This window comes from Triturus cristatus, chromosome 9 (assembly GCF_964204655.1).
Source record: "Triturus cristatus chromosome 9, aTriCri1.1, whole genome shotgun sequence".
Classification (NCBI taxonomy): Eukaryota; Metazoa; Chordata; class Amphibia; order Caudata; family Salamandridae; genus Triturus; species Triturus cristatus.
Window position 1 is genome coordinate 139,626,427 of NC_140592.1, and position 17,334 is coordinate 139,643,760.

Genomic DNA, 17,334 nt, shown 5'->3' on the forward strand with positions numbered 1-17,334 from the left:
AGCATTTAAAAAGTCTTCAATTAAAATTCAGTTGCTCATTTAACTGCTTGGTCCACATCCTTTCATTTATCAATTCAAGAAACAAAGCAGGTACTTGTTCCTAAAAAGCAAAACTGTGATGTCCCTGAAGTGTAGGTAGTTTTGTCCCCCCAAGTGAGGGCCATTGTTTGTTTGCCCTGCCCGGGTCGCCATGCTTTTCATGGCCCACCCAGGATGGAAATATTAGTGACGGTCACCCCACACTAAATATGGTGGAGGCACCATCACTGTGACACAGTGACCCTGAGGGGGACATACCACCTTGTCAAATGTGTCTGACAGTAGAGCCAGCTGAGGTTCCGGTGTCAAATACTCAGTGGAAGCCACGCCCTCTAAGGATGAGGAGGGAACCACAATTTCAGCAAGGCAGGAGCTCTGGAGATCCTGCTCCACTGAACTGCAATTGACCCCTAAGTCTGAAACTGAACTAAAGCCCTTTACTTCTCAAAAGAAAGCTTTACACTAATACCATCTGATCACTGGTACAGCAATTTACAGGCTTTCCTCACCACTTATAATATTTTTACTTCGTTTTTACCTCCTAGACTGTTTGGAGTCAATAGTAATTGAAGAAGATCCAGGCAGAAAAAAAATCTCTGTTTGTGCGCCCCATTGAAGACATTCTTTCACAGTGGTATAAGCTGTAGTCAAGGTTATGTATGACTAAACCTTAATTATAACGCAGTGCCCTTGAGAAACCACAACTAATCCCCAAGGTTAAATCCATGAAGAGAATATGATGAAACACCTGCCTGTAAAAGGTAAATACTTTCATAAATCCTTACACCCGAATATATTTATTTACATCAGATTTTATATAGTAATTCACATCTCATCAGTAAATAAAACATGCTTTCAAATTAGGCACTAAAACAGCTTATTGGGGAGGAGTGTAATTGCCTGGCCCATTTTAACCAAAACGTCTTAATGTCTTACAATAACAGCATGTCACTTATTACTACTATATGCACCTTACTGAGTTAGTAACACTAATGTTAACACAACATTAGCTCTCCTCCCATGCGCATTCGCTCCATCTGAATCTCAAAACGGTAGCATACAACTGAATTAGGATGTAGTCTTATAACCAGGACGTTAAAGTTTGCTAGACTTACTTTTCATACAAGAGAGACATTGCTTTACACGTATTATCAACTTGTAAGGGTTGCATGCACATTGTTTACATTGTTTGCATGCAGGAGAAGCTTATACCTAGAAGGCAAATGGCTTCCCTTGTCAGGCTGTTGTTTAAGAGAGGGCAGCTCTGCTCTCTACTCAAATGTGTGAGCACCTCTCATTTCAAGGCAATCATGGTACATTATGTAAACTTATCTTTAATGAATTTTGCATCTTTTATCAAAATTTGATACAACAGCAATTATGAATGTAGCTGTTTGTACGTGTAAATGGAAGTGTATTTTCGGTTGCATATGGCACTTTGCACTATGTTACTGCTATTATAAATCATGGTGTACATGATTCCAGAGCCTGCAATATGTTCTATGCACCTTTTAGCAAAGTTTGATATAACATCAATTATGAATGTACTTGTTACTACATGTATATGGAAGTGTATTTTGGGTTGCATATGGCACTATGTACTATGTTGCTGCTATTATAAATCGTGGTGTACATGATTCCAGAGCCTTCAAGAAAAGGGGATGAGTTTTACTTGAATTTTGAAAATACAATTTTCGACTTAAGTAGACATACTTCCTTGCTGTAGTTGTATTCCGAATAGCAGAGCTAGGCAAATATACTCAGAAATGCAGCGTTTTAAAGAAATGCACATAGATGATCCAGATCTAGGTGGAAGGCTCAGATTTCGCAAATTCCAACATAATTTCAGCAAGTTAATGTGAAATGTTTTGTAATGGTTAAATAATCTCTATCTGGAAACCAGAACTGGACAAGGCTCACCGCCTCTTCAACCACACTTCGGCCTACTCGTGATCTAAACTTTGCCTAACTTCATCTCACTTTAACCTCAACCTCCATCTCACGTCAGCATCAATCTTCCCATAATCTCACTACATCAAACTCAACCTTAGCTCAACCTCATCTACAAGTTACCTCAACCTCACCCCAACCTCATTTCAGCTTATAACTGTACCTCATTTCTGCCTCAGCTCAACCTCGCTGCAGCCTCACCTCAAACTCATGCCTTCACACTTTAACCTTTCTTCACAGCAACATAACATCTACTTCAATGTTATCCTCATGTTACCACAATGCAACCTTCATATAATTTCAGTATCATGGAATACTCACTCTACGTCTCAAACTCACACAATCGAAAATCTAACTTCATCTTACCTCACCTCAACCTGAACCTCACATTGTTTCACTTCTACATCACTTCAACAAGCTCAACCTCAACCTTAACCGTCCTTCAGCATTAACCTCACTGCAACCTCGCCTAACCTCAAATTCAGCTGAACCACAAACTCCTAACTTTCCTTACTTCGACCTCATCACAACCCAATCACTTCTCACTTCAACCCAGTATCAACCTCAACTCTACCCCAACCATATCTCAATCTCATTCTCTTCAAACTCGCTCAAATTCAGCCTCAACTTACCTCAACATTACCTTAGCCCCCTCACTTAATCTCTACCTTGACCCAACCTCGCCACTCATTGCCTCACCCACATCTCAAAATCACCTTAATGCCAACGTCATCTTAATTTATACCTCAATCTACCCACATGTCGAACTAACCTAATCTCACATGAAGCATTCCTCAATTTCACCTCTACAACAAATACAACCTCACCTAGACTTCACCTCAGTTTCACCTCAACCAGATCTCACCTCAGCTTCACCATGGCTCTATACCTGAAACTCACTTTGACCTCACATCACATTCTTTCACCTCCATCTCCTCTCAACTTCAGATAATGCCTAAACGGCCTTAATATCATCTCACCTCAGCACCACCCCAACTTTAGCCCAACCTCATCTCAACATTACATCAGTCTCACCATAATTCACCACACCTCATGTCAAAATCCACTCAACTTCTCTTGCAAGTCAATCTCATCTTACCCTCACCTCTCCTTACCTAAACAACTCACCTCAAATGTAACTTCACCTCTTCCAAATCTCACCAGCAAAGCACGCCGCCCCCACCAGCCTCACCTCAAAATTTACCTTATCTCAACCTCGGTCCCTTCTCATCTCCAACCACCTCATCTCTCTCTGTATGTTCCATAATAAATTCTGTTAGAGGCTCTTGTCATTTCTATTCCAGTGTTAAGACCCTTTTATAGATTTTGAGTGAGTAAGCTAGTATACTACCAGACTCTTCTTACAGACAACAAGTGGAATCACAGTTACCTACCTTTCGCCCCGCCTCATTGTTGTGTAAATTCATGAGCGTCCTCGCATTCTGCTTGATCTCACGGGCATCCACAAACACTTTTGAAAATCCTAATCCATATCTGATGTCCGCAGAGCAGCCTCCCCACTTCCATCCCTCTTCAATATGGAATTGCCCGTGCTTCCTTTTGTCGCAGCCACAGTCACTCATAAGTCCCTGAGTGCAAGCAGATGTGATGGCGTGGGCGACTCCTGCAGCAATGATGGCGTAGGTGAATGCCGCTTCACGGCTACCTGGAAGAAAAATCTGGGTTAATATAACTTCACACCCGGCCTAAACATGTTGCAACCGACAGTTCAAAACCTACCCACCAATGGCATCTACAAACAGCTGTAAATAGTTTTGCTATTAAAGAAACCTTTAAAACAATAGCATATCCTTGGTGCTCACTTGTAATCAAAATGTTAATCCATTGAAGCATAAATATATATCCCATATGCCTAAATCTATCCACGTATTTGATTGGTTATCCTTGGAATGTTCTATGGAAATTACAATATTTACACATGTTCTATATAGTCACTGATTCAACTTATTCACATAAACAGTTAGCACAGAATTATCACAGTGCGTAATAGAAACAGTCAATGAGCAGAACATCAACCAATTGAAATGGTCTTTTCTGAAAAAAAACATAGCATCAGATTATCAATTTGGTTGCTTCAGATGTTGTTGCTTCCAATGTGTTGTTTCAATGGGACTTACTCCATGTGTTCAGAAAAATTTTATGATGCATAAATGCTTTGTTTAAAAACTAAGGGCCTGATTTAGAGTTCAGCGGGTGGGTAATTCCATCACAAGCATGATGTATATCTCGTCCACCATGTTACGAGTGCCATTGGGTATAATGCACGGTGTAAGGGAAATATGTTACTTTTCTAATGGAGCAATCCGTCTGCCGATCTCTAAATCAGGCCCTAAAAAGGGCTAACTGCTGCATCATAGGTGATCTACGTATAGAATGATTTTAAAAGTCAGGTACAATGCTACAACAGTTATTTGGGGCAACACTGGGTCTGCTAAACCCAGATAAATAAAGGCCCTGCGTCCTGTACCTTGTGGCAGTAGAAAAAACTGAACATGCATGACCTGCCATTGTGGGAGGCAGACTACTCTTTCTGCATATATTTCTTGTTGTGCCCTAAGGCACATAGGCAAACGAGTGCCAAAAATCCATTTGGTTTTATTGGGTTCATGTTACAGGCTGCCAGATGTAGTGAACAGGTTGGAGCCTCTGTACACCAACTATTGTTTCTCTATCCTCATATCGGTGTTACTTCTCTTACACCTCATTTCCATCTGATTCTATCTTTTATTTGGGTTATGTGTCTCGATTTTTAGAGATCACACTTCTGTTATTGGCATAGCCTTTTATTGCCTTTGGTGCTGTAGGTACTGTAGAATTTAAGTGGTGGTGCAAGATGAATTTTAGGATGTAGGTGAATTTTATGTATAGAGGTGGCATAGGGTGTGTCGAAATTGGGGCAAAGGATGTGTGTTGCGGTGTTCGGTGTAGGTTTGAGGTAAGGTGAGGTGAGAGAGTTGGGTACATGAATTGGTTTAGTTCATTAACAATCATGAAGTTGGGGAGGAGCCTAGCGCGCAACCAAGATGGCCGCGTAGGTGCGAGGCTCCCGAGGACCTCCGCGACCTCCTGAATTAATCCTGGCGATATCCTGTCCTTGTTGAGGGGACTGTGTCGGGGAACCCGAGCTGAGGCGCCACCCGTTTTTTGGGCTCGAATCGGACCCCGAACACCGGTGGGAGCATCGATCGAGGGTTGCGGCCTTCTCCTCGCCGGCCCCCCGGATTGGAGTAGTGGGGCGATCCGGGGACGAAGTGAATAACAGCGGCGGGCAGGGCTGGGCGACTCGCGTACCCCGCACTTTCACTTTCGCTTTTGCGCCCTCCTTGCTCTCAAGCGGGGTCGGGTTGTGGAGCGGGGTGTGGCGGTGTGGTCTTGTCCAGGAGCCCGACTGACCTGCCGGCGGTGGGTTGACCTGCGGTTCGGTGGTCGCCCCCGCCCCCCCCCTGGCACCAGCGACTTGGTATAGCGGCCCGTTCGGGGAGCTTGGCACGACGGTGGAAGAGCCAGCATGTCCACCAAACAAGATGGCGACCGGGCGAAGGTGAAGACAACCCGCCGTGGCACGGCGCACCAGGCTAACAGTATGGACCGCTACACGCTCCAGAAGGGTTCTCCGGAGACATCGCGTGCATCCCCGGTGGGCCCGACGGAGGCATCTGCTCATCCGGTGGATCTGACCCTCCGGGACGTCATGGGCGCCATCGCGGAGATGAAGGCCTCGGTGGACCAGCGTTTCGACACCTTAGCGCAAAAAATAGACTCGGTCCTGGTGGATGTGAGCCTTGTGAGGGCAGACTTGTCCAAAACGAACGACCGAGTCGACTCCCTGGCCCACACCACAACGAGCCTCACGACAGACGTGGTGGCCCTCCAGAAGGAGATGCGCCGGCTTGGCCAGGTGAGCGCCCTGATGGACCGGCGACTGGAGGATTCCGAGGGTCGGGCCCGGAGGAATAATGTCCGTATTGTGGGGGTGCCGGAGGGAAGAGAGGCGGAGGCGGCGGATCTTTTCGTGGAAGACTTGATCCTGACCCATCTCCAGCCCCGGGGGCTGAGTAAGCTTTTTGCAGTGGAGCGTGCTCACCGGGTCCCCGGGGGCAGACCTAAGACCGGTGCCCCGCCGCGGCCCCTCATTGCCCGGATTTTTAATTTTCGGGACAGAGATGCTATCCTCCAGACCTCCAGGCAACAGGGACCGGTCAAGATTGACAACATGGAGGTACATTTCTACCCAGACTTTACTCCGGCGGTCCAGAAGCAGAGACAGAGCTTTCTTGGTGTTAAACGTCGCCTAAGGGACCTGAACCTCAAGTACTCAATGCTCTTTCCAGCTAAGCTGAGGGTAGAGGTGGATGGTCGCACGCACTTCTTCGACCGGCCCGAGGCGGCTGGGGACTGGTTGGACACTCTGCCTGGAGATCGGGGCCGGGGGGGTGGGGGGGGCGCGGCTGGCGAGGAGGGCCCGCCGGATCAGAATTGAGGGGTGACTGAATAGGCCTTGCTCTGGACGTTGTTCCTTCACCATTTATTGATTGCGTATGTTCCCCTCCTATGGAGGTCGTGCGGGGTCTGTTGGGGGCTTCCCTCCTCCTCTGGGGGACTAGTTAGTATTTAGCTATGGGGCGACAGGCACACTGCACTTTGGGGGGGCTGTCTGGGCTCATGCAGGGGTGCAGGGAGGGGGGAGTTCTGTTGGGACCGGGGGGTGGGGGGTGTGTGTTGTTTGTTTGTACCGCAAGGCAAACCCGCTACTGTGTTGTTGTTTTTAAGATGCTCGGTGGGGGACGACCGATTGTTCTGACGTATGATGGGGGGTAGGGATTTGACTGTGTTGTCATGGAATGTTAACGGCCTGGGGGATAGGATTAAGCGTGGTGTGGTCCTGCAGTACTTAAAACGTATTTCTCCAGATGTTGTCTTCCTGCAGGAGACGCACCTTATAGGTAACTCCTTTCATGCAATGAATCGGCGGGGGTATCGTTTGGTGGCCCATTCCGGCTTCACTTCGGGCTCGCGGGGGGTGGGTATTATGATCAAGAACTCGCTCCCGTTGGAGATTGACGAGGTGCGCCATGATGAGAGGGGACGCTACACTGTTCTGGTGGGAAGAATGGAGGGTAGAGTGTTTGTCTTTATATCAGTGTACGTCCCGCCTGGGTTACAAGCCACCACATTTGCGGGCCTGGGGCGCCTCCTTCTGGACCTTCCGAGTGGCCTGCTGGTGGTTGGAGGGGACTTTAATGCGGTAGCCTCTGGGTCTATGGATCGCCATCCCCCTAGGGACCTCCCCCGGGCACAGGCATGGCTGCCCGGCCTTTTGGACACGCTGGGCCTGGTGGATTGCTGGCGATTAAAGCATCCCGCATTGCGACAGTACACCTTCCACTCGGGTGCCCATGGTAGCCTCTCGCGGCTTGATTACATCCTTGTCCCGGCGGCCCATGCAGGGAGGGTGGGGGAGGTGCGCCATCTGGCGCGGGGTATCTCAGACCACTCCCCATTGTTGTTGCATTTCGATGTCTTCCCGAGGGGGGATGGCAGGGTGGCCCCAATCAATGCATGGTATTTGCGCGACCCCACCATTCGTGCCGATTTGATCAAATCCTTACAGCGATATTTCGACGAGAATGTGGGGTCGGTTCCTTCGGCCATCTCCCTATGGGAGGCTTTTAAGGTAGTTCTTAGAGGGGAGGCCCTTTCCTTTATCTCCCATGCCCGGCGGCGCGAGCGGGAGGAGGTGACCCGGGTAGAGGCCGAGATTGCAGAACTGGAGGGTGACCTGGGGAGCGGGGTAACAGACGCCAAGTTGCATGTTCTACACTTAAAGCAGGCGGCCTATCGGGCCCTCGTTACGGAGGCGGCCAGGGGCCTCAGTAGAGAGCAGCAGGGGCGATTGTATGATGTGGGGGATAAGGCTGGCAAATTGATAGCGTGGTTGGATAAGAGGGAGAGAGCGAGCCGCGTGGTGCCTTTGATTGAGAGTGTGGATGGTGCGTGTGTCACCGAGCCGGAAGCCATTGTCTCCTGCTTCGCGGATTATTTCCGCGACGTCTACTCCCCGGTTTCCCCCTGCTCGGAGGAAGATTCCCATGCCCTGCTTCGGGACATCGCACTGCCCTCCCTTACGGTGGAGGACAGGGATTCGCTGGACGCCCCTCCCACCTCGGACGAAATTGCCTTGGCTATTCGCTCGGTCGCATCCGGCAAGGCCATGGGCCCTAACGGTATTCCCATCGAGCTATACAAGCTGCGCCCGGATGTGTTGGCGCCCCACCTGCGCGCGATGTTCCTGGCGGCCCACTCGCAGGGTTCCCTCCCGCCGGACCAGCGTCTGGCCACAATTGTGGTGATCCACAAGGAGGGGAAGCCCCGTGAACGGGTCACATCCTATAGACCGATTTCGCTCTTGAACGCGGAGCCCAAAATCCTCGCCAAGGTGTTGGCCAACCGGTTGGTTGGCGTGGTGGGCGATTTGGTCCACCAGGACCAATCTGGCTTCATACCACACCGCAACACGGCGCTCAATTTGCGGCGCTTACACGGGGTGCTCGCACGTGTCCCATTTGTGCGGGAGCCGGCCATCTTGGCGTCCTTGGACGCCACCATGGCGTTCGATACGCTTGAATGGCCATACATCTGGGCGATGCTGGCGAAATTTGGGTTTGGCCCAGGTTTCATTAGCTGGGTCAAATTGCTATATTCGGGCCCGTTGGCGCAGGTGGTGGTGAATGGGCGAGTCTCGGCCCCATTCGCGCTGGGGCGGGGCACGCGACAAGGTTGCCCCCTGTCGCCTCTCCTGTTTGCCCTGGCCCTGGAGCCCCTGGCGGAGTGGCTGCGGTGGCACCCTTCTATCCGTGGTCTCCGCTGGACCCCCGAGCATGAGGACCGCGTGTCCCTCTATGCGGACGATATCCTTCTGTATCTTGCCTCCCCGCGTAAATCACTGATCGTCCTGGTTGATGTCTTGCGCTCATTCGGTCGCAACTCAGGCCTGGTCATCAACTGGGCGAAATCCTGTGTCTATGTGCTTTCCGGGGAGGCTCCGGTCCTACCACGGGACTGTCCGATCCAGATTGCCTCCCAGGGTTTTCGGTACCTGGGTATATATATCACTCTCGACCCGGAGGCCCGCTATGAGCGGAATTTGCTACCCCCCCTCCAGCGCTTGAAGGAGGACGTGGTGCGCTGGCGGCGTCTGCCGCTTTCGCCGCTCGGCCGAGCGGCCTTGTTTAAAATGATGTCCCTGCCGCGCTTCCTGTACGCCCTCCAGAACACTATGGACTTGGTCCCGGCACGCTACTTCCGTGAGGTGGAGGGCCTCCAGCGGCGCCTGTTCTGGGACGGGAGACCGCGCATTGCTCTGGCTAAATTGACGCTCCCGTGGTACGATGGAGGGGTCGCCCTCCCGGACATTAAACGGTATTACTGGGCCTCCCAACTAGCTGCAATTAATCATGGCCTCTACGGGCCCGCCCTGAACCCGGCGTTTGAGATGGACAAGATGCTCCTGCCCGGAGGCGATTACAATCGAGCGCTCTACTCTGGCGCGCCCGACTCCCGTTTGACGGGACCGACGCGTGTCATGGTGCGTGTCTGGCACGCGGCCAATGCAGCTATGGGGTGGAAGGACCGTTTGACCCGGGCGTCACCGCTGTATGCGTCTGAGAGGTTGGGCTCTCTGTGGACGTCGAAGGGCTTCGAGAAGTGGGACACGATCGGCATCAGCACGGTGGGAGATCTCTGGACGAGGGGGGGATTCAAAACTTTTGAGATGCTGCAGGCGGAGTTTCAGCTGCAGGGCAAGGAGTACTTTCGGTACCTACAAGTCCGCCATGCGCTGGGCTCCGTCTTCCCGGATGTTGCATCCATTCCGGAGTCTTCCCCCCTAGAGGACAGAGTGCTAGATGGCCATGTCCCGGACAGCACGATCTCCCTCATATACAAAAAACTGATCAACGATAGATCGTGCCTGCTGACCAGTCTCCGCGAGGCTTGGGTTGCCGATGGGCTGGAGCTGGACGACGAGGATTGGATTTCCGCGGTGGCCTCTCCGAAAGAGGTGGCCATCCCGGCTCGCCTTCGTTTCGTCCAGCTCAAGATCCTTCACCGGGTTTACGTGACGGGGCCAAGGCTTCTACGTATGGGTTTTGCTGGTGACGGAACGTGTAAGCGTGGCTGTGGTGCGTTGGCGACTTTCATGCATATACTGTGGGAGTGCCCGAAGGTGGAGCGATTCTGGCGTGGTGTGCATGAGGTCCTGCGTGTGGTTACGCGTGTCGCGCTGCTGCCTGAAGCGAGGAGATGCTTGCTGAATGTATGGGAACCAAATGACTATTCGGTCCCGCAGACGCGGTGGGTGACTCTGGGATATATGATAGCTAAGCGTGATATTGCTCAATTGTGGGGATCCCAGAGGCCCCCTGCGGTGTCGGCCTGGAAAGAGCATATGGATTGGTGTATGTTTCGTGAAAAGGTGGTGTATGTGGCGAGGGGTACGCCTGGGGCGTGGGCGAAACTCTGGGGCCCCTGGAACGCCTACCGCGGGGGTATCTGTGAGCCGCCACTACTACCGGCTGCCTCGCCTGCTCCGTCTCCCTAGACGGCCCCCCTCCCTCAGCCGCGGGCGCGCGGTCCCCTAGTCCCTGATCTACTCCCATTCCCCTCCTCAGAGTTCTGCTGCTGGTTTGGATCCCCCACTTATGGAGCACGTGCTGTCACTTTGGATCGCGGGTTGCCTTGCGGGTGTGGTTTTTTAGTGTTGTTTTGTTTTAAGAAAAGGGAACCGTACTGTGGGCATGGAGCTGTGTGGCCTGCACCATTGATTACTCCTGTTTCACTACTCTGCACTGCCGAGAGACTTACTACTGTATATATGCAATATGCTTTTGTCACTCTAGCGGCCGGCCTGGTGGTTGTAGGCCCATACCTGTAACTTTTACAAACTGCAATAAACGGTTTCAAAAAAAAAAAAAAAAAAAAAAACAATCATGAAGTTGGGAGCGCAGATTGAATATCGGTGTTGGATGCCAGAGTCGGTGGATTGGTAGGTTAAAGTTGAGTTGTGACTTTAAGGCATTCTGGCATATCAGTGGTGTTGTATATGTGGTGCACGAGACATGGATGTAGCTGGTTTTGACAACATAGAGCAGAGATGTAAGTATACTTATTGACCAGGTGGTGAATGAGAGATAACAACATGTACAGGTGCTGAGAGGAGCTGTAGATTATGTAGTAAGTAGGTGTAATATGTAGGTTGTATTGTATATAGGTAGTAAAGAAGATGTAGGTGGCATTGCAAGGTGTGGTGTATGGTGTAGGTGGTGTAGGATGTAAAGAGTATAAGGCTATACCTGTGATTAAGTGTTTAAGTGAGTACTCTGTTAGATATGTTATGTAGCATGCTATTCGTGGGGGGTGTCGCGGGGGGATCGCGGGGCTGTCACTGGGAAAAAAATTAATAAAATTAAACGTACCTTTCCGCCAGGTCCCGCGTCTTCTCTGCTCCTGCTCTCCTGCCTCTGACAGGAACAGGAAGCAGGCAGCCAGGCTCCCTCCCCTAAGCCAATCAATGTGATTGGTTGGGACTGCACCCAGCTGGGGTGGACATATTCTCATGCCTGGAGATGGGCAGAGTGCGCATAACTGCTTTAGGCAGCCCGAGAGGGCTGACCAAACAGGCATTATGCACTCACGAGTGGGAAAACTACTCCTCGCATGCCCTGCTCAAACAGCAGAGCAGCCCCACCCACCCGCCTGCAAAGCAAACATAAAAGGGTAATAACTAAATGTTACCATTTTATGTTTTGGCTTTCTCACACTGCGAGAAAGCAGTTGGGTGAGGCTCCATCGCCCTAGTGGAGCAACTGCCCTTGGTGGGGAGTGGGACTGAGGAGCACTGAGGAGCAATGGATGAATGCCGGTGAGGGTAGATGATAGAAAGAGCTTGGGGGGTACTCACTTGAAATGAATCCAGAAGAAATTAATGAATTAAAAAACTCAGAAGAGGATGGTGGATAATTGAGATTGGTGAAAGCAAAATGAAGAGAGTGTGGCAGGGCCTGTAAGTGAAAGAAGCAGCTGGGGAGAGAGCAAGGAAAAAGGTGCTCCGATGGAGTGCAGATAGAACAAGAAAAAATTAGAGTCCCCTCAGGTGAGCAGTGGAAGGACACAACTCATCAAATCTAAACAAATGTAAATCAGATGTGTTCCAGTGGTGAGACAAGCACAGCAATAGGAAGGAACAAGGAATTTAGACAGACTAGAAAGACATCCAAGTATGATCAAAGGACAGACCCAAACATCAGTCTATCAATCATATTATAGACAATAGAGCTTTGACCACAAATGGCTAAAGCTACCTGCAGTCAAGATCTTAAAATTCGCTTTTATCACATCATGACCATTGTTGACTCTCAAAGGTGGCCACCTTTTCTGCTGTCCACCATTCCAACCCTCTGGGCTTCTTATGTGATAGCTGGGATGGTCACGATACAAATAGTGAATAAAGCCACTAAAAAAACTCCTTCCTACACTGAGGGCCTCATTACGATGTCGGTCGGAAAAGCTCCGAACCAGCTGCAGCCTCTGCAGGTAAGAGTGGTGAGGCTGTGGGGCCAGGTGAGGGGGGAATTCGGGAGATGACTACGAGGGAACATTTATTATTTATTTAATCTTCCCTCGTGGTCGTCTCTTAAAATCCCTCCTCACCTGGCCCCACTGCCCCATCGCTCTTACCTGCAGCTAGCGACCACTGGTGGGAGTTTTTTTAAAGTTTTATTTATTTGTTTTATTTATTTGTTTGTGTACTTAACTCTGTGCAGCCGTATTCCGCAGTTTACTGCGGCTGCTCCGAACGGCATTTTGATTTTCCTAACCCATGTCGGAACCCATATTTCCGACTGACTTGGAAACATTTCCGACCGACCGATTATGATGGCAGGTAACCATTCGGTCATTCCGAATCGGTTCCGACCGACATTCGGAGGATCCGAATCAGTTGGAGCTAAATCGTACAGCTCTATGGACTGCGTTTCTGACCAACGTATTACGATGTCGGATTCGGACAGCCTTTCCGAATCGGTCTGTCATACACGGAACAGAAGTCAGAAACTGACTTTGGGGGCCCATAGCAGGCCCCCCTTCACCCGGAGCCCTCCGGTTGGGGCCTGTAGGGGTACCCATGGGTCCCCTCTTTAAAACCATGCACAGTGTGGCAGGCGCCATGGGGTGCCTGCGACAGGGTGCAAGGTTTTCTGCAACCACCCCTTTTTTTTAGTTGGAGCCTGTGTTGTCGGTCAGAACACAGGCTTCCATTGATGTCAATGAGAGACTTTCCGAGCGATGTTAGGAACCATCATAATCAGTCGTTCGGACTCTCCGAACCCGACTCGGTCGGAACTGATTCTGATAAGGAGTCGGTCGAATTGCTTTCTGACCGACATCGCAATGAGGCCCCAAATGTTTCCACCTTTCACTGGTGATTCGTAATATAGCTGGTGGATGGTTTCCAGAGCGATCAGGGACAGTACATTTTAGAAAAGAACTCCTCGCCCTCCCAATATATGTATTATAATCATGTTTTATAAGGATGTGGCACAATGTGTAGAATAGTACAATTGCCACATGAGCTGGTCCGCAGCAAAATAAAAACTGAAGCCTATCCAAATAATGCGTCTTCATCCCCAACTGAAACACCAGCATGTTCATCAATTATATGCAGTAAAAAAAATGAATTCCTTCCAGACTTCCTCGGATTAAACCCTCACTATGTAGAACTATAGCAGGTAATATAGTTCCAAAGACATGAAAACACCAGCGCCTTTTGTAAAAGTGAGAAAAGAAACAGAGCATAAGATATCTTTCTTATTAAAACTAGGACATGCAAAACTATTTTTCCCACCAGCACAGCTTTTTGACATTTCCAATGTTATTCTCTTAGTATAGCCTGCCAAATGTCCTAGGTTCCTTTCCAGTTTTTTGCCCTCATAGCGATAGGGATTATAGAGAGCAAGTTATAAAATGGTCATAATATTGTGGCTAAAATATCAAAAACACAAACATTGAGGAGGTAAGTGAACAGAGGAAGGTATGAATTTACCATTACAACTCAACATCTATGTACTTTGAATATATATATATATATATATATATATATATATATATATATATATATATATATATATATATATATATATATATATATATCCACCAATTCTCCCCTCTGTGCGAAGGAAGTAGAGCACACTCAGGATTTTCAGTTCAAACTGCTTTTATTCCCCAATTGGCTTTGCATGACGCGTTTCGCTATAGTAGCTTTCTCAAATGCTGCCAAACAATTCACGGTTCTCCCGCCCTCCCTTTAAACTGACTGCATCATTTCGATTGGTTGATGCAGTACTGACGTCATGCCACCGGGAAAAGCCGAACCCAGGAATCCAGGTCCAAGCGGAGCAGACACCAATGTAAGTACATGCCCCAGTGGGCGGTGTCTGCTCCCATCTCCCCATGGCCGCCTAGTTCATGAAGGCTACGATGTAAATATGAGCGGGGTAGCATTGTCCTGAGTCCTTTACCCCACCGCCCTAACTCCCGACGTTAGCCTGTGCACACCGCTTAAGTAAGCAGTGCGTCCCCTGTGAAGTCGCCGTCCATCGTTGATAGCCAGGCACTATTCAGGTAAGCGGTGTTCCAGCGTCTACCACAACGTCTGTAGTTTCACCAAAGTTTGCCACATAACCGGTGGACACTTAGGGGTTGGTACTCTCAAGGTGCTCGTGGCTCGCACCAACAACATCCACCAATTCTCCCCTCTGTGCGAAGGAAGCATATATATAAATATATTCTACTAATGTTGTGTCCTGCATGGTCAGGATAACAAGTACTGTTAGTTTCAGAAACTGCATAAGGTGCACAATATGAATGTTCTTATGACATGTGCGATACATATGTCTTTATTTTATTGCCCTACCTATGATGTTATGCCTAATGGTTTTATGATGTGTAAGGTGATGTTTTCATCAGATTGTATGACATGTGCAACTTATAAGTATTGATGTAGTGCCAAACTGTTATACTTATGACACTTGCCTAGTTGGCAAGCTAATTGTGATTCATGTGATTGTGGTCTAATGTGTTCTACCTATAATACAAAGTGATGTTTTTATATAACCTTGTGCGGAGTCTCTTTTTGTGGTGTATTTTGTGTGTATTGCGCAAACACTTTACACATTGCCTCTGGAATAAGCCTGACTGCTCTGCCAAGCTACCAAGGGGGTGAGCAGGGGTTATCTTGGGTGTGTAACTCCCTTAACCTGACTAGAGTGGTAGGTTGCCTGGCTTAGGTGCATAACCTAGCCAACCAGAAACCCAATTTCTAACAATACCCAACCCCCATTCACAAAGAGGTAACTGACTATACATTAGGGCCATTCATTTTTTTTTACATTTCAGAAAAAAAAACTTTGGTTGAAGGGGTTTTTTCGGAAATTGAAAAAATACAAGCTAGTCTGCATCACATGATAGACAGCCAGCATTACTATTTTGACAGAAATGCTTCTACCATACCAGAACAGTACACTTCTATAATTTGATCCCCCCTGTTATAGCAAAGATCTCTAACTGTAGCAAGCAGTTCTCTGCCGGGTGAATGGAGATGGGAGCCTCCCCACCAGTAGTGCAGTGGGCGACCCACCAAATTGTAAAGAAGCCCCCAATCTACTGTGCAAATTATATCTTTTGCATTACCATTTTATAGCATTGCCCAAGACTGTGTGAAGAAAATTATCACAAAAGCCACGATTTCCACACAGATGTCCCGAAGCAATAAACTCAACAAAGTATGCAAAGTTTCAAAGTTTTCCACACACCACTGCAAAAACCTGAAACTTTACAGATCCCTAATTAAAACACCAGGCTTGTTAACTGTGCTGCTCTCTGGCACGCACTGACATCAATAAAAGACTATTTGCTGCAACCTTTTCCACTCTTCGCAAGGGTTATCACTTGTTCAAACACCTGGATCCCAGGTGTGGCGTATTCACTATTCACATAAATAAAGACAATTATCAGGACTCAATGAAAATTGGTCTTCACTTTGGCTGTCACTGAAGGATGAGGTACCTTCATGGAATGTGTATCTGCAGATCTCGGCACACACAGAAATGACAGGATCATGCTTCATGCTGCCAAGCTCCCTCCAGCTGTTTGGCAATCCTGCACTTAATGAGCACTGAAAATATACCGTAGCACGCAGCAGGGGAAGAAGGAAGGCCCTGCCACCAGGTCACCTCCCCGTGAAGTGTCATCGGTACTGAAGAAAGGGGGGCAGAGATTAGCAGGGGGTTCTGCACCCCAAGTGTGGGCTTCTGTTAGATATACATGGAGACATTTCATTTGAGAACATATTAAGGACATACTAGTCTGCATTGACTGAAATCAGATTAAAACAAGATTGCTGTATAATAAAACATTCTCTTTACTTTCAATTATTGTATTACTGCTATGCACGCGCCAAGAGGGCAACTAAACGTCGAACAATGCGCTATATAAAAAGATCATTCCATAGTTTGTTTTTACTGTCTATTGTCTCATGTCAAGAGGTTAGGGAGGGGGTATTTTCCAGTGTCATTTGCCACCCAGAAATATGTTCTGTTTTCGAAAATAAAGCAATGGAAAATGGAGCATATCTTTCCAATCCTGACATATGATGGGTGTGATTTATGGGTGCAGCAAGCTCCAATCCTGCAGTTTAACGGCTGCCCATTACTCATTTTTCTATCTCCATCAGGCCATCACCAGTGTGGTTCTGCCCTTTCCTTTACACACTGTAAGCCCCGCAGCAGAAGGGCTATAGGAAACAATTTTCACACTGGGAATGCCCTCCTCTGTTATTTCTCGCCATGGCATTCTGCCCGCTTTGGCTGCTTTCCCAACTCGTGTATCTCTTGTCTTCTGCTCTCAGACAGCTTCCTCTTGAGTTAAAGTTTGTTTACTGCTCTAAAAACGATGAACAAAAACTATGAGCGATGAAAAGGCAATGCTTTCAAAAGATATCCCAAACCCAGCTGCTTTCGTCTCTAAGTCAGCGTTAACAACTTTTATAACTTTTATAACTGTGTATCAGGAAGTCCTTCAATCTGCACACGTGTTCCTTTGCATGGAAAGATACAATACATGTCTTTCTATTTTTACTGTCTTCATGAAGGATTCCCCTTTGACAACCACAGTAATCGAAGTCTTCCTTAATCTATAGAAGACGTGTATTGTAGTCTCTACTCGAAGTTCAACAACAATGTAACTTAATCATCGATGCAAAAGTCTAGTATT

At 48.3% G+C, this 17,334-nt stretch overlaps 1 protein-coding gene across 1 annotated transcript in view; it reads right to left on the reverse strand.

The window, feature by feature from the left end:
- The window catches only part of LOC146797528 (protein Wnt-7a), a 122,669-nt gene that overhangs the window by 50,893 nt on the left and 54,442 nt on the right, over positions 1-17,334 (reverse strand). The window contains exon 3 of the mRNA XM_085624554.1: positions 3,384-3,655. Coding sequence (XP_085480680.1) covers positions 3,384-3,655 — 272 coding nt within the window. The remainder of the gene's footprint in view (positions 1-3,383; positions 3,656-17,334) is intronic.